At 37.9% G+C, this 24471-nt stretch overlaps 1 protein-coding gene across 1 annotated transcript in view; it reads right to left on the bottom strand.

Annotated features, from left to right (window-relative positions):
- The window catches only part of Bod1l1 (biorientation of chromosomes in cell division 1 like 1), a 52476-nt gene that overhangs the window by 20153 nt on the left and 7852 nt on the right, over positions 1–24471 (bottom strand). Inside the window, exons 3-12 of the mRNA XM_027939371.2 lie at positions 21974–22164; positions 20203–20817; positions 19516–19665; positions 17067–17233; positions 15483–15594; positions 14718–14856; positions 13350–13422; positions 5448–11562; positions 2996–3060; positions 1068–1134 (exon numbers count right to left, since the gene is read on the bottom strand). Coding sequence (XP_027795172.2) covers positions 1068–1134; positions 2996–3060; positions 5448–11562; positions 13350–13422; positions 14718–14856; positions 15483–15594; positions 17067–17233; positions 19516–19665; positions 20203–20817; positions 21974–22164 — 7694 coding nt within the window. The remainder of the gene's footprint in view (positions 1–1067; positions 1135–2995; positions 3061–5447; positions 11563–13349; positions 13423–14717; positions 14857–15482; positions 15595–17066; positions 17234–19515; positions 19666–20202; positions 20818–21973; positions 22165–24471) is intronic.

Raw genomic sequence — 24471 nt, forward strand, 5'->3', positions numbered from 1 at the left:
GTAATTAAGATCGTAAAGTGGCCTTCATGAATTATAAAACTTTGACAAATTATTTTCTAGTACTAGAAAAACAATGGAAATTAATGTTGCCTGCCTTTTTGTAATGATGGCAATGGTCCTTTAAGTCACTACAGTGATTTAACTATCTTGGTGATCTGAAACTTAGGAAAAAGGTGGAGACTTAATGCAACTGTTAAACTGCAGAATAACACTGGTTCATTTAAAAATAATGGCATCAAATGACAAGTTAGATCCTATCCCTTCAAATGGCAATGGTCTGTTTATATTTGGAGATTTGAAATATAAGGTCTGCTGTTTCTACTCAACAATGACAGAACACACATTTTTCTTTTAAACAACTTCCTTTTATGTAAATACATCTTTTAATGAATTGTAACTAAACACAGAAAAGCAGTCAGAAATATTAACTGTGGGAACAAAGGATTTCAGAATTCAAAAATGTTATCTTCTCGATGATTAATAAGAGATGTTAATTATCTGAACTAAGAAACACCCATATACATTTTAACTAATGTGTCTGTCCAAATTTTGAATTAGACATCTTCAGCATGAATGATATACCAAGTCTTCATGTGGTCTTCCAGGACTGACTGATGTCACCATTATTTGGAGACATCAGATAAAAACAATTACTTTAAATAAAATTGATTGATATCTAAAGAAAAACAAAAACATATATTAAAAGTGAAACAGTAAGACCTGGTGTGATGGCACATGCCTATACAACCAGGTACTCAGGAGGAGAGGAAGTAGAATCACCAAGTTTAAAGCCAGCTTTGGCAGCTTAGCAAGATCCTAACTCAAAATGAAAAATAAAAAGGGTTAGGGATGTGCCTTAGTGGTAAAGCACCACTGGTTCAAGTCCCAGTACCGAAGCAGGGGGTAGGGAAGTAAAGATTCCCTCTAGACTGTTTTAAAAAATGATAAGCAAATTCACATAGCCTGTCAGAGTTTTACTATGGATCAGCTATTGATTTTAAGATGCAATGAAAGTAAAAACATATGTAAGGAAAAGTCAATATGAACAACTGCTAAAAGGAGCTTACCCCCACACACAGTTCCTGGTGGTGCCAGAATGTCCTGATGTTTCTTTTTCCCTGAAGGCACAAATGTCTAAAAAATCCAAAGCACCATAAAAATAAGTTAACTGAGGTTTTTACAACAAGGAGGTAAAACTTGCCTCAAGTGAATTAGATAAAAAAACAAAAACAAACAAAACCCCAGAATCTTTAAACAATATAAAAACCCACTTTCAAGTTCATATAAAAACTGAAAAATGAATATATCAGCCTTTACAAACAAAGCAAGAAAGAAAAATCAATCTAATCTCATTTTTCACCCATCGATGGTTTTCCTACTGCTTTAAAAGTAAAACTCCAACTTAGCACAACACCCAGCCTTCCTGATCAGGTTTATACCTCTCCACAGCTCACCCCAAGCCACTGAGAGCCTGGGAGGCCACAGGCTCCCCCTCTGAATCTAGAACATAAACTCCCTTTGCCTGGAAGGCTCTTCCTTTGCTTTCTCTTATGGTGAGCATCTATTATACTCTCAGAGTTCCCACTCAAATGTCCTCTTGTAAGCCCTTCTGTCTCTGGCCCACTGTTAGAGTCTGTAAACAAGTCAAGATGGCGCCTGGCATTTTGCAGAGGGAGTGGTTTGTGAAGTAACACCAGCGAGCCATTAAGTGTGGAGATTCCTTATTGGTTGACTGCTGTATTTAGTTTATGTTAATTAAGATAAGCTGTGTGTAATGTATATATACCCCTCCTGTCCTACAATAAACGGCTCCCACTCCTGCTGTATCAATGTACACAAGTTGCTCGTCACCCCCCCCCCCCCATTATTTTGCTGCAGCCCACTGTTTCTTTTGGGTAGGTTATTCTCCCTCTGCCCTGGTAACCCCTACATTCACTGCTATCTTGTCATACAGAATTTGAGGGTGCCACAGAATCAGACTGGAATGGGGCATGGAGACTAAATTGTGTAAGGTATCCAGGCCACAATTAGGGAAAAAAAGAAAAAAGATTTTGTTCTAAGTGTGATGTGAAGCCACTGGAATTTTAAGCAGAGTAATGATAGGATTTAATTTTTTTTTTCTTTTCTTCCTTTTTTTTTGGTACCAGGGATTGAACTCAGAGGCATTCAACCACTGAGCCACATCCCCAGCCCTATTCTGTATTTTATATTTAGGGGCAGGGTCTCACTGAATTGCTTAGTACTTTGCTTTTGCTGAGGCTGGTTTTGAATTCGCAATCCACCTGTCTCAGCCTCCCAAGCCGCTGAGATTATAGGCATGTGCCACGGCACCCGACTAATTTGTTTCTTAAGACAACCCACATCGCAGGAAATAGTGATGTACACCTTTAATCCCAGCTACTCAGGAGGCTGAGGCAGGAAGATCTCAAGGTTGAGACTAGCCCTGGCAACGTGGGAGACCTTGTCTCAAAATAAAAAATAAAAAGGGGTAGGGTGTAGCTCAGTTGCAGAGCACCCTGGGTTCAAATCCCAGTAGCTAACTCTTTTTAAGTTTTAAATTTGGGTCTGCATGAATTACAGACTGGAGGAGGGGCTAGAGTAGAAGCATAATGAGTGGCTACTGAAGCAGTGGCTCAGTGAAGGCAATAGCTATAGAAATAAAAATAGATGGTTCATGTTCTATTTGGAAATGGAACTTGTAAGAATTGGCAATGGAGTAAACGTGGTCGACAGAGAGAAACTGAAACTGACTCCTTCCTGGGTTTCAAGCTTGAGAAAATGGACTTAATGATGGTAATATTTATTGAGATTCTTAGCCATCCTTCCCCATAGGATATGGCAATAATGGTACTCAGTGTCAGAAATACAGGAAGAATAGGAGCAATATGCTGCTTAGGCATGTGTATATATACACATGTATACACACACGGATGAATATATGACGAAATGGCACATAACCACTAACAGCTCAAGATAATCAAATTATCAGCCATACCTCAGTTTTCAAGTTGGTTGCCAGTTCTGATCCTCCCAAAACTTTTGGTGGAGACTCTTCATTATCTAATGAAATCCAAACCATTAAAATAATTTAAGAATTTGATTGCAAAATACATTCTAATTAAAAAACAAACAACAATGTTATTTGGCAGACCTTCCTTTGCTGGTTTATTTTATAGTAAGTACAAAACAATAGAAAAGAATATGTTGAATGAAAAGGATCTGGATGAAAGGCAGGGTCATTTATTCATTTTGAGCTAGTAAAGCTTTCCTGCTTGTATGGTAAGATGGCTGCTCAGAAAAAATGAAAAATATTGTTTGTGGAGACATCTCATTTCCCAGTACTTTTATGCAGTCATCTTTATTGTTTGTTCTACACACACACAGACACACACATGTTATAAACTTCTCAACAAAGCAGGTAGGATTTATGAATAGATTCACTTTACTTGTATCATGCTGACACAGCAAAACTGAAGGTAAAGTTAAAAAACTGAGGGGATTAAGGGGGAGACAGAGACAGGATGGTAAAAGGGAAAAACTGAAATAAAACTTACTAAATTTTGATATGTCCATATATGAATATATCAAAGTGAATTCCACTTTTATGTTTATCTATAAAGCACCAATTAAAAAACAAAAAACAAAGACAGTGGACTAGAGGAAGGGGAACGAGAAGAGCGGAGAGGGGGACAGAAAGAGGAAGTGCTAGTGAATGAAGTAAATTTCATTCCATGCGTGTATGATTAAGTCCAAATGAACCCTGCTATCATATATAAATATAATGCACTAATAAAAACATTAAAAAAAAAAAAAAAACCCTGCAAGGCAGACAAAAAACAAGGAAAAATTTCTCAGGTGGAAACTCAATTTGACTCTGGGTCTTGCCTCTTTCTTTTCTGTCCCTGTCCTTCTGTGCCTGTGGTTTCTTCAGTTTCCTTCTCCGGCCTCACACATAAACTGCCAGAGAAACCTTTTCTCCAAGAGTTTGCAGACTTTTTCTTGCTAAAAGTGCTTCTAATTTTTCTCTTCGGGGGTGGGGGGAGGGGAGGACAGAACAACAGACTAGCAGTGACTGAGTCAAAAACTTCCAGAGTATTCAATTTTCTCCAAGCTAAATTCAATGAAAAATTTTAAAGTTACTTATTTCAGCCCTTAATATCGCCTATCTGAGAGTCCTTATAATGAATAGGACTAAACCTACTGGTCTCAGTTTCCTGAGGTTACATTAGATGATAGCTAAGGTCGGTTCCAGTTTAAAAGTCTAGGATGCTACAATTTACACAGCCCGAGTGGAAAAGAAGTCAGTATGCCCTGAGCCTTCAAGTCTAGCCCATGTGCTTTCTTTGAGTTCTCAGTACTTCACTGTATTCTATGTACTTGTCACCTCAGTGTCACTGCCAACTGTAATGATATATGGCTGAATTTGTAGCTGTCTTCCCAGATTCTCTATTTATCTTTGCACGCCCAGAACCTAGAAAGTAGTATTTTGTATAAAGTATCTGAAACTGGATAGTATGATGAATGTCATAGAAATTACCTCTGAAAGTTATCAACTATTTCTACAAGACCATCATTCTCTGAAATCTGTCAGGAGGGAACATGTTTCCTTTCTCTTTCAAACAGATTCTAAACAAACTTGAAAAGCAAACTCAGTTAAAAAATAACAGGGGCTGGGTGGAAGAGTGCTTGTCTGGTATATGCTAGGCCTGGGGTTCCATTCCCAGGCTTTCCAAAAACAAGTGCTCCCTTAATTAGGAGTAGGCAATAACTGAATCATACTACAAAACCCATAATTACTGTTATAGATTATAACTATTTCTATTTCCATTTTACACAACAGAAAGGTTCAGAAGTTCACATATTTTTTTTCCTAAGGGACCCCCAAGTGCCATACAAATTATTTAAATCTCTGACCATATTTCTTCATTTGTAAAATGGGGGTGGTAAAAACATATGGACCTCAGAGGGATCTGGTAAGGCATTCTTCATTTTGATTGACAAGAAACCTGAAGATAGGGAGCTGAGGATGTATTGCTCAGTGGCAGAACACTTTACTAGCATGAATGAGTTCAATCCCCAATACTGCCAAGTAAAAACGACAACAAAAAAGAAATCTGGATATGCAGGATTAGCAACTTGCAACAGTCATCACGCAAAGAACACAGTTAACTGACTTCCTATACTTCAGCCTCCTGCCTCTTCTCTCCTGATAACATGAGGTGTGGGTCTATGGTTTTAAACTTTTAAACCTGAGTATATTTTTAGAGAAGCTCAACCTTCAGGTCTGAGAATTATTTAGCAACAGTCTCACAGGAGGAAAAAATATATTGAATTATCCTTCTTTTGGAATGGAACCAAAATTATCTTTTGGAAAACTGATTTAAGTGAACTGTTATACAACCATCTTTGTAAAATGCTAAAATATGCAATTACAAACAGATTCTCACCTATGTCACACACATTGGGTTCAACAGAAACAGTGTCCTCGAAGTTTCCTTCCCCTTGCAATGACCTCCGTGTGCCATTACCACGTCCTGTTTTCTCAGCAGAAGCTTCCACAGCTCGCTTGCTGCTACGATCACTCTTTGTGGTCAAGTCCTTTCCACATGTTGGAGCTGATGACTGAGCTACGTGCCAGGCAGCTGGAAGGTTCACTGAGTGGGAGGAAGCAATTTTTGACCCTAGGTCAGTAATACATTTAGTGGTGGTAGTTTTCAAGTTGTCCTTCCTCCCCTGTTGGTCGGGAGGATTAGAAGAATACTCTGAGGCAGTGTCTTTGACAGGTAGCATGTCATCAGCTTTTATAGCACCGGTATTTACTGCTGACAAAGAGCAAATACTGACAGAGATGTCTCCAGCCGTCTGCTGTGGTCCTCTCGGATGGATGGAGGAATTGGCGCTTTTCTCCACACCCCTTTCTGCTGGAGAACAGCTGGCAGTGCTACTGCCTCCCACCGTCTCTGTCTCTGGGCTTCTGTCTTCTCTCTGAATGGAGCTCAACAATACCTTCTTCTCTTCTACATTTATGAGGTGCAAAGTACTCTCATTTTGTCCTCTTGCTGAAAATGAGCCCTGAACAGGGCAGTCCTTGTCAAGTCTGTCTTCCTCTTCTGTAGCCATAGCCTTTGGCTGGTCTTGTTCCTTGGCAGGCTCACAGACTGACAGCCCATTGTGCCCTTCCTGGGTGCTCACCGCCAATAGAGGGCCAGCTTCTTTGCCTCCTGTGAATGGCCCAGGACATTGACAGTTATTCTCAGCAATGAGGCTTGGCATGGGGATCTCACCCCTGCTTACCTTTGTAGCTGGCAGGTCATCATTACCTTCTGGTTTGCTTGCAGCCAGCTGATTCTCCTTGGGTCTGTCTAGGCTGGTGACCATCAGCACACACTCTGCTGTGCTGGTGGAGATGATGGCAGCATCACCTGAGTCTTCCACTCTTGCAATGGTGGCCTGGTCTTCATCTGGGGGGACAGCACCAATCATGACTGCCTCCCACCCTTCAGAAGTGCTTGTGGAAATCATGGCAGTATCACTTGACTCTTCCACTGGTGTAATCAAGGGGCGGACTTTCTCCTGAGGGATGGCACTCGACACTGGGCCTTCACAGTCTTCCACAGAGCTTGTTGAGATAATAGCACTCCCATCTGTAACAGATCGTGCATTTTCACTTACACCAGAAATAGAGGCCTCACATTCTTCTGCTATGCTGGTGGAAATGAGAGCACATTCATCTTTGTCTTCCTTGCTGGTTGAGGCAAGAGGACATTCAACTTCCGTGGGAGCACTGGGCATAGGAAACTCGAAGTCCTCAGTGCTTACCAACATTGGACCTTTAGCTCCCTCTTCAACTACTGCAACCGGCTGCTGACTTTCTGCACATTTGATGGTTGTTGCACTAGAAATAGGCATTTCAAACTCTTCCCTTATACTTGTAGAAATCATGGCACACTCATCTTTCTCTTCACAATTCCTAGCTGTACGTTGGCTCTCATCACCAGAAACTGCACTGGGCATGGGGGCCTCAAATTCTTCCAAGTTTACTCTGGTGCCTTCCAAATTTTCCTCAGTTTTCAGGGCACTTGAATGCCCTTCTCCCATGTCTACAATTGTGCTCACTTGAGGGGTGTAATCATTTGTTGTACTGGTGGAAATCATCAAGCCTTTGCCTGGACTTTTACCCCCAGCTAAACTACTTTGGTTGGAAATATGGTCACCAGCTGTAGTAGCCATGAGGCCATTACATTCTTCATTTTCTACAGAGGTGATGATGCCCTCATCTTCTTTCTCACTTGGTGATGTATGCTCAACTTCACATTCTGGGACTACCCCAGATAGAAGAATATCATGACTGCCTCCCACAAGGCCAGTGGAAATACTGATATCTTCAACTTTTTCTTTCCGGGTGAGTTGACTATCACTTTGATCAGAAGCTGCACTAGTCATGGGATCCTCACAACCTTCTGGAACTGACACCACTTGACCCTTTCCAGCAACTGCACTGGTCACACTGCTTTCTACAATCCCTTTAGCACTGGAGCAGATCTCTGTGTCTTTGATTTCCTTTTCAGCACCACTCATGCTATCAATGTTACTTTCATTTGCATTCATGATGCCTGCCCCAGCCTCAGCGTCCACATGCTCTACCGTAGGACCAATCTGACTGTCCCCTTCTGCACTTTCACAAATCAAGACCCCTTCACTTTCTTCTCCTATTCCTGTGCAAGTTGAAGCATGTCCGATTTCATTTCCTCTTCCGGTACTCGTCACAATGCCTTCCCCCTCATCATCCTCCTCTTTTGCGCCTGTGCTGGTCACAATGCCTTCATCATCACAGGGACCAGTAGCAACTAATGGTACATTAGTGACTTCTTTAGCTACTGTGCTATCCATTGCACCCTCTCCATTTTCTTCTGTTTCAGAACTTATAGCACAGCCTTCACTGCTGTCTTCTGAGCCCGTGCAGCTTGCTGGCCCTTCTCCATCTTCTTCAGTTATGCCAGTGCTAGTAACTGCACTCTCACCTTCAGCACCATCATTCACAGAACCATCTCCTTCTTGGTTGGCACTTGTTCCCGGGGGTGTGTCATTATCTACTAGGACCACATCTGCCCCTGTAACCATGCGCTCCTCCTGGGGCCCTGCCTCAGTTACTGAGCAGATAGCAAAGTTATCACTTCTGCCTTCTGCTCCTGTACAAGTCACGGTGCCCTCTGTTTCTCTCTTGGGACCCATTCTTGTCATATTTCCCTGGGACCCATCAATTTCTTCACTGCTCACAGATCCCATTCTTATTTCTGTTCCGGCACTTGTAACTGCTCCATCACTTTCAATTTCACTAATAAAAGTACCAGTTCCTTCAACTATTTCAGGGTCTCTACTTGAAGAACCGTCACATTTTTCTTCGGAACCTGCGCTGGTTACGGCATCATCTTTTTCCTCTGTGACAACACTGTTCATGCTGGCTTCGCTTTGAACTGTATGAGCAGCCACAGGACCTGCTGCCCTGTCTTCTGATTCAGCCACAGAACACTCTCCACTTTCTCCTTCCTTAGTACTTGTGAGAAAAGTTTCACTTGCCGCAAATCCTTCTGTGACAACACCCCCACCCTCTTCAGCTGCAGCAAAAACTGTGCATTCGCTGGCTTCTACTTGGCCCAGGAGTGGATTGTTTCTGGGGCCTGCATCTACTATGAAACCTTCATCTGCCTCAATGCTGGTGCAGGGAAAAGCCATCCCACATTCTCCCGTTTCTGAAGAAGTGGTGGTGGCATCTCCAGCCTTTACTGGATTTAAGGTAAAGCCTTTGTCCTTCTCCTCAGTACTAGTGGCAACCGAAGCCCTTTCTGCTCCTCTAGTCCTAGCTGCCACACTCTCAGGTTTTCCATTTCTCTGCTGTAAAACAGATGATGCAGCATTGCCCCCAGCACTGGTGTCTACCTCACTGATTTCACTCCTTTCAACATCAACTGGTAGAGTTTTAATTTCATCTGGGACTCTATTATGCTTAAGTTCCACAATTTTAGCATCTTTTCCTGTACTCATGTCTGCCACAAGACTGACAGCAATGCCATCCTTCTTGCCATTTTCTACTGTAGTTCTGTCTGCCTGCTTTAAACTGGGCTGTGTACTTAAATCACTTTCTTGCTTGGTTGTGTGTATCAATCCACTTTCTTTTCTGAGATTCTCATTTTCCACAATCATGTCTGATGACTTGCTAGAAAGAGATGTGTTCACTCTTCCTTGTTTGCTGCCTAACGAAGTGGCCTGGTAACCTTCTGGAATGTGTCTTTTGCTGGCCACATTTGCTTTTGCTGGTGTATCTACAGTGGAACTTTTACCACCTTCTTTGCTATCACCTGTCCTGGGGGCTTCTGATTTTCTAATAGTCAAACTTTGGTTAGGGATATCAGAGCGATCCACAAGGGAAGTGCTGGCTATGCTACCTTCTAAACCAGCTCTGTCAACTTCAGGAATTACAGCTGAAACAAGAGATTCTTTTTGAGGCTTGACAGTCATTGAACTTGAAGATAACGAGGAGTCTAAATCTGTGGAATGTTCAAAAACAGCATCTCCTTGAGCAACACATTCTTCGGTGGGTCTGGCTGTGCTTTTCAAATTCTTTTGTGGCCTCTCATTTTCTGATGGAACACTAGGGAACATTTTCTGACTTGTTTTGGAGTCCACATTCACTTCGTGAGTTCCTCGAGTAAGCTCTTTCTCCCCAGGATTCGGTTTGGATATAGCACTTTGGATATGCATTTTCTTAGTCAATGTGCTTTTATGGTCAGCATGCTTTTCAGAATTGCTAGTAACTCCTGTTCCACGCCCTGATTTGCAGGCTGTACCTGCTGGCTTTGAATCTACTATGGAAGTTCTTAACTCATCCTTTAGAACTGTGGTAGTTGTTTTTTGTTTTGTACCATTTTCAGAGTCAATGTCTTGTTGGGAACTACTATTGCTGCTGTCCTGGGTTTTAGACACTTCTGATACATTTTCAACAACTGCCTCAGAATCAATTTCCATTGGCTCTTGCTCAGGGATTGATGTGGTGTCACCACATTTTTTTGGTCTCTGAAGGGAGGAACTACTAGGAGTGCCCAGTGTGTTTGCTGCTAATTTTTCTTCTCCTTTAGTCATTTCTTGTGATATGCTTCCTCTTCGATTTTCACACAACCTTCTACTCAATTTCTTTTCCAGGACTGAACCATTTCCTCTGGCCTTTTCATGATTACTGTCAACTTCTTTACCATCCTTGTCATCTGATTTATTTTCTTCTCTTTTTTTCATGTCTTTGCTGCCATGCTTTAAGCTTTTGCTTTTGTGCCCATCTGATAGCTTCCTGTCAAGTCTGGAGGAGCTTGTGTCCCTCTCCCCTTTAGGCTTCTCTTTTGCTAATGGTAGCTTAGCTCGGTGACTAGGGTCTCTTTGTGAACTATGTGCTGAAGCAGCAGCACTCTCTGATACAGGTTCAACACCAGTTTCTTCTACAGGTTTTTCTTCAACTTTAGACTTGCGCTGTTTTTCTGAGTCATTTTCTTCTGTGTTTTTCTCCTTATCTGGTTTTGGAGTTGACATCTGTTTTGTGATGTTTTCTTGTAATTCTGTTTCAGCAATTTTTAATTGTTTGCCCTGACCTTTTGATTTAGACTTCAACACAAGTTTCTCTTCCAACAAATTCTTTGTTCTTCGCCTCTCCTTGTGAACCACCTCTTCTGGTTTTACACTGCTATCTAAATTAGTCGTGTCTGTATCACACTTATCTTCTGAATAACTTTCACTTCTTCGCTGTAAAGTGATACCATGTTGCTTGGAACCTAGAGAATCTTTCTGAATTTTAGAATCACTTGATCTTCTTGACTTGTGTTCTGCCTTAGTTTTCTCGGTGGACAAGTGTCTCTCTTTTTTGTTGTCTTTCCGTACATTTTCATCTGTTTTTATAATATATTCAGAAACTGGCTTTCCATCTTTGCCTAAAACTGATAATTTCCTTTCATTTCTATGTTTACTTTTTCGTTCAGCTTTGTCATCTGAAGAAAGCTTTATTTGTTGACTTTGCTTTTGAGTATTTTCCTCTACTTTTAAACTTTTCTCAGAAGAGTGAAGTTCAGTCTCATCACTTGTTTTATGCATACTGTCACCTTTATATTTATGTTTTGTACATGACTTCTCTTCTGACAGAGTTTTCTCTTTTTCTGGCTTCTCCTTAGAGGATTTCATGTCTTTCTTAGGTAGGCTTTTCAAATGTGGTGTTTCAGAATCATCTTTCTTCAAATGCTTTTCATTTTTAAGTGTGCTCTTCTGTTTCTGGGATTCTTCCATGGCAATTTCTGAGCGTTCTACTTGTCTTTTTCCATCTCTTGTGTCAGTTTCTTCTGGTGCTCCTTCCATTACCACAGGGGTAGATGTCCGTCTTTTATGTTCTCTTTCAATTTTAGATTCATTCTTGTTTTCATCAGCTGAATGCAAAGACTCTGAAAGTCTTCGGGCAGGTTTACTTGGTTCACTTTTTGCATAAGCATGCTTTGGCTCCTTTGAAGAAGATGCCTTTTCCTTTTCACAGTGCTGTAGGAAATAAAGGTTAAAATGTGAGAAGTACCACAACCGATCTTTAGACTCAAATTTAATATTTGAGCACACTATATTAATATGTTGAGTGTGGGCACATATATGATACCTCATTTAATCCTTGAAACAGCCTGTGGTAGGTATTATTAATCTCGTTTATGCATCAGGAAGCTTAAGCTCAGCATGACTCAATAACTGGACACTGAGGCAATGAGTACTTGTGCTAGCAGTGAGTCTTGCTCTTCTCTACTGCACTGTAGGCAGATTTGCAGAGACTAGTTACTTCTCCTGAAATTTGTCAATGCACTTAGGAGGCCTTCTTCAACTCTAATTTGTTAGAACTCACTAATGCTCAGTAGTCATTAATAAATGTGAACTGAATGAATGATATTTCAATTTTCTTTTCAGTCTAAAAATATAATGCATGCTGATGAAAATATTTTAAACACTTTTACACTGAAATAAAGGTTTCTTATATTTAGAAACCCAAATCATTTAGAGAAAAGCCCTTCAGTTTAGATTACTTGTACAATATTCTACTTATGAAGTTTCATATATACACACTAACTCATAGCAATAATACCAAACATATGTATATTTATGTATTTAGGGGCAGATACTAAAAGATAATAACATGTAAACCTTCCTTCCTACTCCATGTCTCGGTACTGAGTAGATTATTAATATCAATCAGTAGATGTTGACCGAACCCACTTCAATAAGACCTGCTTAATTAATACCAGCTATAATTATTTTTGTTCAAATAATGGGGCCAAAGCCCTGTCTTCAGAAAGTCATTTGTGTCTCTGGGTCAGTTTAATACGACAACTCTGCATATTTCAACATAAAGGTTTATGTACTTTAACTAATTCATGGGACAAAGACATAGGAAGAACCTAAGAACAGGAGTCTGTTATCGATCTGACTGTACAATAAATAACTTTAAACAATGTGAATGAAATTTTATAATCCCCCCCAAAATTACACAAAATAAAGTTAAACTCTTAAAGATATGCCAGTAAAATATCAGGATGTACTTCCATACATGCCTCTAATTTCTAGATAAAGAAATATAAAATACTTATTGTCTATGAACAAATAATTACTGAATTATTAGTTTCCTCCCCTGGAAATGTTAAGATGTTTCAGCTAAAGAACTGTAAAAATGGCTGAGTAAAGAAGATCAACGAAAGCCAAAGTTTGTCCTGAGAAAATAATCCAAAAAGGGGAAGAAATGTATTCACTAAATATAATTTTACTACTTAAAATGATCAAATCTCAGATACAACCTAAGTGCTCAAATATAAAAAATGCTTAAATAAATTATGATGGATCCATTTATTATACCACAATGCAATCTTAAATAATTACAAAGTTTGCAAGGTAACATCAAATGATTAAGATGTGAAAAACAGATTACTTCTACCCTAAAATATTATGTACATGTGTGATCAAGGAATGAAAGAGTAAAATGGATTGTTATTTTAGTTATCTTCCCTCTTTATTCTTTCTCATTATTATTACTGGCAATTTTGTTATTGCCAATATAAGAAACAGTGAGGGAAAGGAAGAGGAATAGCTATTACTTAGATGTAAGTTCATATAAATCAACTCACCAAAATGAAGAATTCAGGCCATAATAGAATGAGGGTTCAAGACTGCTTAATGTGAGGGATTTTTAAATTTAACATGGAAAATATCAAATTACAGTCAAATATTTACTACAAAAGACTAATCTACATCTAACAAAAGAGCACTTGAAATGGGGTTTTATAAAGACACACCTCATTTGTTTTGAGGGTTTCTTTGGAATCTTCTTCAGACTGCTGTTTCTTTTTGGAATTCTCTTCAACATTCCTAAGGAGGAAGAAAAGTCAAACATTAATTTTGAATCTAAGGTCAAAATTTCTCAGGAAGGTAAGAAAAAAAGCTTTCCTTTACTATAAACTTGCTGTACTTCAATTTAAATCCTATTCTTAGTCAACAGAGAACACAATCTGAAATGTGACATGAAATTACTCTTGGTGCTAAAGAAAAGTACAGCTAAAACAAAAATTCCTGATTTGTTGCATAAAGAGAAATAATGTACAGGCCACATTTACATTTCAGAAGTCTTACCAACTTTTGAGTCAACAAAGCATTCTTTTTCATTCAGATGAGTAGAATGAGATATAGTAATAAATCTGACAGCTGACTCACGAGTTTTGCAAATTATTGATTCAGTTAGCTCCAAGTCCATGATTAAGTTACATAATTCTGATTTGATAGAGCAACAGAATTGTAGCCCAGGGCTCACATGTCCTTATGGCTACTCTCAGAAGTTTCTCTGGCTTTCTCATTCTTATAGAATTATAATGCAGTATTAGAAAAGAAATAGCTGGGCAGAGCGATGCCGCCTATAATCTTAGCTACTTGAGAAGCTAAGGCAGGAGAACTAAAGTTTGAGGCCAGCCTGGGTAACTCAGCAAGACCCTGCCTCAAAATAAAAAAAAATAAAGAGCTTGAGATGTAGCTTTGTAGTAGAGCACTTATCTAACAAGCATGAGGCCTTGAGTTTGATCCCTAGCACCACCTCCCAAAAAAGTAAAAATAAAAATTAAAAAAAGAATCTGGTTCAGGGTCTGGGTTAGGGGGAGAAGCCTGGACAATGGTAAAAAGAACTGAATGCGTGCAATTATTGTAAGTAAGTGGCTACCAAATGCCCAGAACATGGATACTTCTAGAGTATAGTCATGGTGTCCATAAACTCTCTCAAACTCCAGGGATAATAGTATGTTTACATATGTACACTATTTTTGAGAGAAGCTTTAAAGCTTCTATGAGATTAGAGTAAAAGTACTTAAAATTAAGATACATTACTCTAAGGGCTGGAGATTTATGTCAGTGGGAGAGTATTTGCCTAGCAAGCATGAGGCCTTGAGTTCAATTCCCAGCATCACACACACATACACAAAAGATTCATTACTTTGAAATATTATAAATCTTAACACAAAGAATCACCCCTGAAGACAAAAATGAACCTTTAAGGTACTTCAAAACATGCAGTGACATACACTTTCAAGGCACAACTCTTTACTACATTTTCAATGTCTCTCTTCTAAAAGTATGCCAAGCAAGTGTTTGAATGGAACATGGCCAGAAAAAATATGCACCTTGAATCCTTTCTTCTTTTTTTGCTTAAGGCTACTTTTTTCTCTAAAACTTTCCGTTCTTTAAGGACTTCTTTAATTCTGGGGGCTTTTGGTTCCAAACTCTTTGCTGATGATTCTTCTAAGTCCACAGGACTTTTCCCTAGGGAAGAAGCAATCAATAAAACATTTCAGAAAAGAATTTTATAAACAGTGTTATATTTCTATTTCATTAAGGTTTATAATTACTCCAAAAATGTAACATGACTTTAATATTCTTAAATGTGCTGAAATAACATAACAGAATTCAATTTTGTTTTATTCAACATTCCAGATAAACATTAACTTAAGGAGCTGTGGGTATAGCTCATTGGTAGAACATGTGCTCATCATTTACAAGGTGGGTTTAATCACAGCACCAAGAAGAAGAAGAAGAAAAAAAAACAGAAAAAAAGTTAACATAGAGAATAGGTTAACCGCATTATTATCTGCAGAAAGACTTGATTACTTATGTGTCAATGACCCATTTTCCAGTGATAATTCAATCTACCATTACTAGAAAATAAATTGCTAACACATGGAGGGCAACCACTGGTATCCTATGGAATGTTTAATTTACATATAAAATATAATAAAAGAAAAATAATTAAACACATCACATTACAAAGGAAGGAAATCTTCTATACTTGAGAATATATTTTACATTATTATGTCACAATTAATTGAGCAATTAGAAAATAAGAGAGTACATAAGAAAGCTTAAAATAAAAAAAGCAACATCTACTATACCTTGACTTTTGGCTTTGGAAGACTTTGTCTTTTCTGCTTTCTGTTTTCGCTTTTCTTCAAGTTTCTCTCTATTAATCTGCCTTCTTAAAAGTCTCTCTTCTTTTTCTTTAGCCTAAAACCACAAAATACCCTGACAGATTATCAGGCAAAAGCAAAAATTACTTTGAAATAAATAGGAAAAAGTCTTAGTTTGCCCTCAGATTTCTTACAGTTTAATGGACTTCGCAAAAACACATATGTACTACACACATATATATTATATATTATACACACACATATATACAGTATATATGTATGTATACAGATAATATACATGCACACATCTGTGAGTGTGTATGTGCACATATGTATGGATGTGTATGTTTCAATTTGGAAGTTATCAGAAGAGACAGATGTAAAGATTTTCCTTTACTCTTAGGATGCCACTCGTTTACAAAATGGGAAAAGTGTAATTAAGATTGTTTAGTTTTACCTGGCAGTTTTAATTAAAAAGATAGCAATGAAAATATCAATAATTTTCAAGTAAATATAGGTAGGAAAAAGTTGGAATGCTGAGTTAATGGGTTGGTTCTAAACAGAGGTGACCTGATGGTTACAGCCTTGGGACATAGGCTTTGGATTTGAAACTTTTTTCTTTCATATTTTTTTGTGGTGCTTGGGATTGAACCCATGGCCTTGTGCATGCAAGGCAAGCACTCTACCAAACTGAGCTATATTCCCAGCCTTCTTCTTTCATATTTTAAATGAACAATTCATAATCACATTACTCTCACCATGCCTTTCTGACCAGAGTTCAAAGCAAAGCACCAAAAGTCCTAAGCAGGGACAACTCCTGACCATGTAACCTTTATGAGACAAGCCTAGCTGGTTGCAGCTTGAAATCTCAGGGGTGAGGCAGGAGGATGAGGCAGGAGGATCACGAGTTCAAAGTCAGCCTCAGCAAAAGTGAGGCACTAAGCAACTCAATGAGACCATGTCTCTAAATAAGATACAAAACAGGGCTGGGGATGTGGCTCAGTGGTTGAGTGCTCCTAGGTTCAATCCCTGGCACCCACACGCCACCCCCCCCTCCCGCCCCTCCGAAAAAAAAAGAGACAAACCTGGAAGGAAGGCTATCCATTAGTAACACTTTAGTGTACTAACTTTTCATATTTTAATGTTTCTCACACTCTAAGCCAACTTAACCTGAAGCACACATTCAATGAGACAAGAATTTTCTTTAAAAAGCTTTTGTTAACTCAGTAGCACAGCTCATATTTGAAAGCATTTTCAAATCCAGGAAATATGTTGACTACATTTTTCTCTTAGTATTATGGTAACAGCTGCACATCATATTTTTCTATGACTTTATCCATACTGATCCACATTCCACACTATGAAACATTTAGAGTGTTACCAGTGTTCACTTCTATTAACAACAATGGCACAAACACCTCTGTCATATGTATATGTCTATGCCACCTAGTTAAAGGCAGAGTCAGATGTCTCTGCTCTAGATGTGCACCAGTACTGTGCACACAGACTATTCAAGTTTGTCAAACTGAAGCAGCAAGCTAAAACACTAACAAACCAACCTAGACTTACAATAGACTGTCGGCGTTGTTCTACAGTAAGCTCATCATCAGAATCACTATAGTACTTTGAGTAAAGGTATGGTTTGTGAACATAAGCATGCCGTACACTTTTTGGTTTTCCTTCATTAGAATCACTAGTTTGAGTTTTTGTTTTGTTCTGTTTGTTCTTCTCTTCATCTGGAAGAAAGTCAATAGAAAAAGAATATGTCTATGAATTAGTAAGAAAATCAATTTGTACAAGCAGTAAAAGCAGTATCAATATAGTTCAAGTGTACCTGGTTGTGAAAATTCAGAAATTGAAAATTTTACAAGTTATTATTATTCATCTAATTTCGTAACAATCATATTCTCACCAATAAAGAAAGGAAAAGATAAATTAATCATTACATTTGCTTATGTTGTTAAAAGAAAAACTTCAGACAGATTAAATTTAACAGAGCTATTTGTTTTTTCAGTTGTGGGGATGGGATGGAAGGTCTCATGCCCACTAGACAAGTACTCTACCATGGAGCCACACCTCCAGCTCTTCATTCTATTTTGGCAAAGAAATTTCCTGAATCTGGCAAACTCAGAACCAGAAGAGGTTCAGAGAACTTCACTTTAAGCTTAAGAAGGCTTTTATAGATTGAATGCAGAAGCAAATAACTTACTGGATTGGTGATGCCCTTTGCATTACTTGGTATGGTCGTATAAATATGAAATAACAAATACCATCCATATGTACAATTAAAATGTACCAATAAAAAATGTGGATTAAAAAAAATTTAATGACCACTTTAGATTTCAAGAAGAGGCAAGAATCAATAATGGTTTATACACCAAGTATACACTACTCCGTCTACACTAAGAAGGTGATTTGCTTCCATTTGGCAAGAAGGAAAAGAATAAACAAAGTTTTTACTTCTCACCTCTTAGCCAAAATAGCCATCTTCTTACCTTTTAGACACATAAAATCTTTCTGTTTAAAAAAAGAGACTCCAAACAGCATCATGTATTAGAATCTTAGTTAGGGTAGAGTAAGTGGAGTGTTCACAGAGAGCGCGACATTCTTTCAGAATGGGCACTATAGAACTGGTCTCATGAACACAGGCATGACAACTAGGAACACTGTTGTTTTTAGTTTTTAGATACGAAGACATAAATAAATAATGGGAAAGACTGAGAAAAATATCTGTATGATTAGAAGGTTCTACTTTGTTCTCCTGATTATCTCCATAGGTACCCTACCCAAAGCCAGCAACAAATTTACCAGATGCTATCTATAGGGAATGGCAGATTTACTTCAGTATTTTTGATTTTTTAAAACAACGTCAGAAGACAGACTTTAATCATGGGGTGAAGAACAGAAGAAGGTCCTGGTTAGAAGCAGTTTCAGGTTTGAAATCTGCATTGATGCTCACTAGCCATGTGACTCTTGATAAGACACACTCCTCCAGTGACTTTGCTTCTTCTCCTATACATACTTTTCAGGGTTGTGGCAAGGACTCTAGGAGTTATTACATAGAAGTACTGCAGTCCCTGGAATATACTGAGTACTTAGGAAGGGTTCACTGGAAAACAAACCATATAATAAGGAATTCAGCCTCAGAGAAGTTTGGCCTTGGTTTCTGGGAAGTATCTCTAAGTCTTGGGAATGTTGTGATTGACTGGAAGGTTTTTGTTTGCATTGCATGTGAGTCAAACCAAATAGTCTAGGATGTGGTTGAGGGTAGAACTTTGGGTCATGGAGTTTTACCTTGGACAAGAGAGGTCAGAGTCTAAGATCAGCTTCATAGGCAGTCAACTATGACTATATACTAGAGTTCCATTAAGAACTTTGGAAACCAAGACTCTGATGAACTTCTCTGGTTGACTGTACTCTGTGTGTATTATCAGACATGGATGTCAAGAAAGTAAGGCTGTTCAGAACTCCAGAGGAGAGGGCACCTGGAAGCTTCCTGTTTAGAATTTTTCTAGACTCTGCCCTGTGTACCTACTCCCTTGGCTGATTTTAATCTGTGTCTCTTAGTTGTGGTAACTGGTAACCATGAGTATACCACTTTTTAGTGAGTTCTATAAGACCTGGTAGTGAATTACTGAATCTAAGGACAGTCTTGGGGACCCCTGAATTTGCAATCAGTACCAGAGAGAAGGATGGTCTTGTAGAATGTGCTTCCCTAAACATCACACACACATATACAAAAAGCATCTTTATATACATTATCTCATTTGAATTTAAAGACAGACCTAAGGGATGGAGTTCAGAAAAGGAGAACCCAGGCTTATTGAGGGCTGGTAACCTTACCAAGCTTGCTCAGACAGTCAACATTAAAAGCTGGAACTAAGAAACAAATTTTCCAACAACAAAATCCCACACCCTTGCCACAACACCACATTATTTCCCAGGACAAAGCCATCAGAATATGCAAATAGTTCTGGATAGAAGCTTCCCAGAAACATTAATAAGTAAAATGCTTTACCATCTGATGTAATCTCTCCTTCTTCCATGCTATCAGACATTACCACTTCTTCCTCAGTGTCTTCTTCAAAAGACGAAAGGTCACTGGTATGGACAGAACTAACTGTGATGTCTGTAAGTCCATCCACGTCAGAATCTATCAAAAAGCAATCTCCAAGAAGAGAATAAAACAGAAAATAAGTCACCTCATTACAAGAACATACTCAAAGCCCAATTCCTAAATTTCACTTAAAATTTGCTGCTTTAAATACATGTCAAAGAAATTAAACCTTCAAGTAGAGCTGTTTCCAGAAAATATAAAGGCAAACTAGTACATTGTAAAAAATGACTGAATATTAATTAATAGTGTAAATGATAAACACAAAAGTAAATTTTAAGTAATTGAACTAGACACCTTACAGCAGTTAGGATGTATAACTATGAATTAAGTTGCTTGGAATAATGCATATGATGAAAGTACAAGACAAATTACAAAATTATAGTTTTTCTGATACTTTTCTGTAAATACATTAATATGAAAAGAAATACATAAATGCTTATTGCTTTCTTTTAGCAAAGGGAATAAATATATTCATAGTTTTGAAACAAGTCTCAAAAAACTAAAATTTGGAGGCAAATTTGATACTCCCCTTCCCCAATCGATGCTGTGTCTATACACTGCTGCAGGTTTTTGCAAATTCTCAAGTACCTTCTCTTGCCCCTTCAACAGTGTTGGCTTTGTTACTGTTCTTTTCTGAAGGAAGTTTTGAACTCTCTACTTCTTTTTCTTTTGCTTGTTTTTCATCTTTTATTTTTTGTGTATCTTCACTTTTTTTTGAGTAATCAAATTTCTTTTCGGTCTTTTCTTTCTTTTCTTTCTTTCTTTCTCCTTTCTCAATGATGTCTGATTTCTTTTCACCTTTGTCTGTTGATTTATTTTTTTGATCACCGTTTTCCTGCTGAACATCCTTATTGAGTAGAATTGAGCTACTGTTCTCTTTTGTAGAGTTTTTAATTTCTTCAACTGGACAAGGGAGATCACTATGCTCTTCTGACTTTGGGGCTGCTTCCAGTCCTTCCCCTCCAGTGTCAGGTGTAGCTTTTTCTTTATCAGTCAAGTCCTCTGAAGTTCTCTCTTTGTCAGTACTAATGTCACTGCTTGGCTGAGATGAGAGTTTTTTTGATTGTCTCTCATTGGTCTTAGCATTGGACATTTCTGTTGAAGCCCTGGCAGCATTAGCTTCCTGGTTAAGAGAAGTTATAGTTTCCAAGATTGACATGGCATCCTTGGCTACATTAGCACTGGGACCAGGAGCAGGGACACCTTAAAGGAAAAAATAAGTTTTAGAGTACATTATGCAGACCATTTGCACTCCTTTAGGTTTTCAAATACCAGTGCTGGTACACATATTCAGAATATTCTACTTCCTTTAACATATTGGGAAAGGTACCAACAAATCCCAGAATAGTCTATTTCCCAGAAGAAGAGTATCTTCTCTATTTTAGTTACTCCCTCTATTATAATTTGCACACGCACTCACAATTGCTAAAATGTTTATCATTTTATATTAATCTCAAAAAAATATTGCTTCAGTTGAGGAGTTTCGCTGATACTTAAAGTAAGTATAATTTCACTTGAGCAGCCAAGTAGGGCTATATATTTTTTAAATTTTTAATTTGTTTTAATTAGTTATACATGACAGTAGAATGCATTTATGCACTTTGATATATCATACATAGATTGGATATAATTTCTCATTTTTTCTGAGTGTACATATTGCAGAATCATATTGATTATGTAGACACATACATACATACAGTAATAATGTCTGTTTCATTCTACTATCTTTCCTATCCCCACATCCCCTCCCATCACTTCCAGTTACCTAGTCTAAGGTAACACTATTCTTCCCTAGTGCCCCCTGCCTTATTGTGAATTAGCATCCACATATTAGAGAAAACATTCGGCCTTTGGTTTTGTGGGATTGGCTTATTTTGCTTAGCATGATATTCTCCAACTCCAACTGGCAAATGCCATAATTTCACTATTCTTTAAAGCTGAGTAATATTCCATTGAGTATATATACCACATTTTCTTTATCCATTCATCTACTGAGGGACACCTAGGTTGATTCCATAGTCTAGCTACTGTGAATTGAGCTGCTATGAACATTGATTGGCTGCGTCACTATAGTATACTGATTTTAGTTCCTTTGGGTATAAACCTAGGGAGTTTGATAGCAGAAATTAAAGGGATACAAATAGGTAAAAAAGAACTCAAACTGTCACTATTTGCTGATGACATGATTCTACATCTAGAAGATCCAAAAAAGTTCCACCAGAAAACTTCTAGAACTAATAAATGAATTCAGCAAAGTAGCAGGATATAGGGCAATATTTTAAAGAACCAAATATCCCTAATTTGATACTCAGTTCAAGAAGAAAAACAATGAGACTGACCAAGAGTAAAAGCAAAGCACCTTGTGTAACGATAGAGGAGTCTGGTTTCTCGTCATCTGGAGCTGTGCTGCCACTTGCTTCCTCTTTGTGATTTAGTGTGGCCAAAAACTCATGCACGGCTTTTTCCACCTGAGGTCTGAATGTGTGGTTGATCTTTGGATCCACAACCTGAGAAATAATTCGGTCGATACCAGACTCCAGCATTCCTGATCTGAAATAACATAATTTAGAGTAGGGTAAAAAAAAATAATCTTGTATTATTTGCACTAACTACTTTTAAATAAAACTGTATCTCTTGTAAATATGTTTTTAACCTTAAATTGTCCCAATCCACTTATCTGATTATATAGGAAGTGGAGAAGACAAAATAATTTCATGCTACAGTGATATTTTACTATACATACAAAAAAGTATGTGAACTGCTCGCCATTATACCACTGGTTGAAAACTAAAACAGACAGAACAAAAACAAAATATTTTTAGAACTAGCCACAGTACCAGAGCCCAGGTATATAGGTGATTCTTTTCTCGCTTCCACTCTGCTCATGGTACACAGGAATAAAGAATCACTAAAGTTGAGTTTAGTGTATTAAATCAATGAACCCTATAACTTTTATTTTATTTTTTTTATAGAAAAACATAAGCTTTTTCTAAGTCTCCAGGAAAGCTGAAGAACACATGCAAAAAGTATTATTCCATCAAATTATTAAAAAAAAAAAAAAGAAAAAATACAAATAAAACTTAAGACTTTTGGCTTTTTATTATCTTCCTGATATAGAGACATGATAATTTATTCATTCAGTAATCATATTACAATTGTCTTCTCCATAACAGCTGCCATATGGCTATCCAGCAGTGACAAATCAGACCTGGCCTCTGTTCTGGTTGGGGAGCAGACACGAACAATTATAACACAAATGACAAGCATGTGTGTACATCAGGTACTGCAGGGAAAGAGGGGTGAGTAGTCATTTGATATGTCCAAGGTAACTTCGGAATGCTCCAAAAAGGAGACATTTTGAGTTGAATGTTGATTTCTACAGAAGAGAAAGTGAAGAAAGGAACTTCAGGTTGAAGAGATATCACACACAACAGAAAGATGAGTGGGCAGACAATAGTATCTGACACAAGCACCTTGTGTAACGATGAAGCAGTTATCTGAGCAAAATAAGTGAACATGAAATTAAGAAACACACTTTCTTCACAAAACAGAACTGGAGAAGTGACTATGTTGGGAAATAGAGATGCGTGTAGGTCATTTCCAGGTTCTAGGCCTCAGTCTCCCTCTACAAAGTGGGTGAGAAGACGTTTCTCTTTACACTTGACAAGAGCTATTTTTGAGTACAGCTCTGTCTGGAATGGAGGATGGATTTTATTTTCATTTCCTGAGGCACACTGCTACCATGTGATACTATAATTCCACTTAAGTGGGCCGCAGAGAAAAATGAGTCAACACAGCACAAAGTAGGTTACCCGCTTTTTAAAGTTCTAAGATTGAAAAAAGAGAGAGAGAGAGAAAAAAAAAAACCAATGCAAATCTTGCAAACCCTGCTGAATTTAAGGTGTCTTGAAAATGCAGGAGGAAGAAGAGAAATAGAGAGGCAATTTTAAGAATGTTTTAAGACATAAGTACAAAGGCATAAAATAAAAAATAAAGTCTACCCATTCCAAAGCTATCACTTCGATGTCTGTTCTGAGAACAAAGAAAACACATTTACATTAGTCTTCTCTCCCATGGATGTCAGCTTTGATCTTAAATAGGAATAGCGTCAGTGTTAACAATCACACTTCTCTGAGTGGGCTCAATGCTTTGAGCTGTGGCCACAGCTGCCTCACAAGAGTGCAAAGAAACCTCAGCCCAAGGTTCAAGGTCAAAGCCAAAATGTTGGCAGCTGGCATTTGCCTGGTTAAAGTTATTTCCTTGTCTTTCTTAGAGATTCAGTTCAGTTAAGATCATTATTCAAAGCTATCTGAGATTTTCAAATTCAGCAATACAAATAAAAGCGTATATAGAATAAAAATTTCCTTCTGATAAAGTTGAGATGAGCAATCAAGTCAAGTCATCTGAGACTGCTGATATTAGAACATTTCTGTAGAACAAAAATGGCAATTGCAGATAGCTCAAACTTACTAAATAGTACCTTAATCTCTCAAAGTCCATGCATAAAAAACTGAAATTATATATATATATTTATATTTTTTTTTTATTGGTTGTTCAAAACATTACAAAGCTCATGACATATCATCTTTCATACATTTGATTCAAGTGAGTTATGAATTCCCATTTTTACCCCAAATACAAATTGCAGAATCACATCAGTTACACATTCTCAATTTTTACATAATGCCATATTAGTGACTGTTGTATTTTGCTGCCTTTCCTATCCCCTAGAAATTATATATATTTGTAGAAGCTAATCTATCCCTATACCATTAGTTTACACACAACTAAATCTCTCTCTTTGAGGAAGCTTTAAAATGTTATTTTCACTATAACAGAAAATTTTACTAATGATAT

The sequence above is a fragment of the Marmota flaviventris genome, chromosome 7 (genome assembly GCF_047511675.1).
Source record: "Marmota flaviventris isolate mMarFla1 chromosome 7, mMarFla1.hap1, whole genome shotgun sequence".
In the NCBI taxonomy this organism is placed as follows: Eukaryota; Metazoa; Chordata; class Mammalia; order Rodentia; family Sciuridae; genus Marmota; species Marmota flaviventris.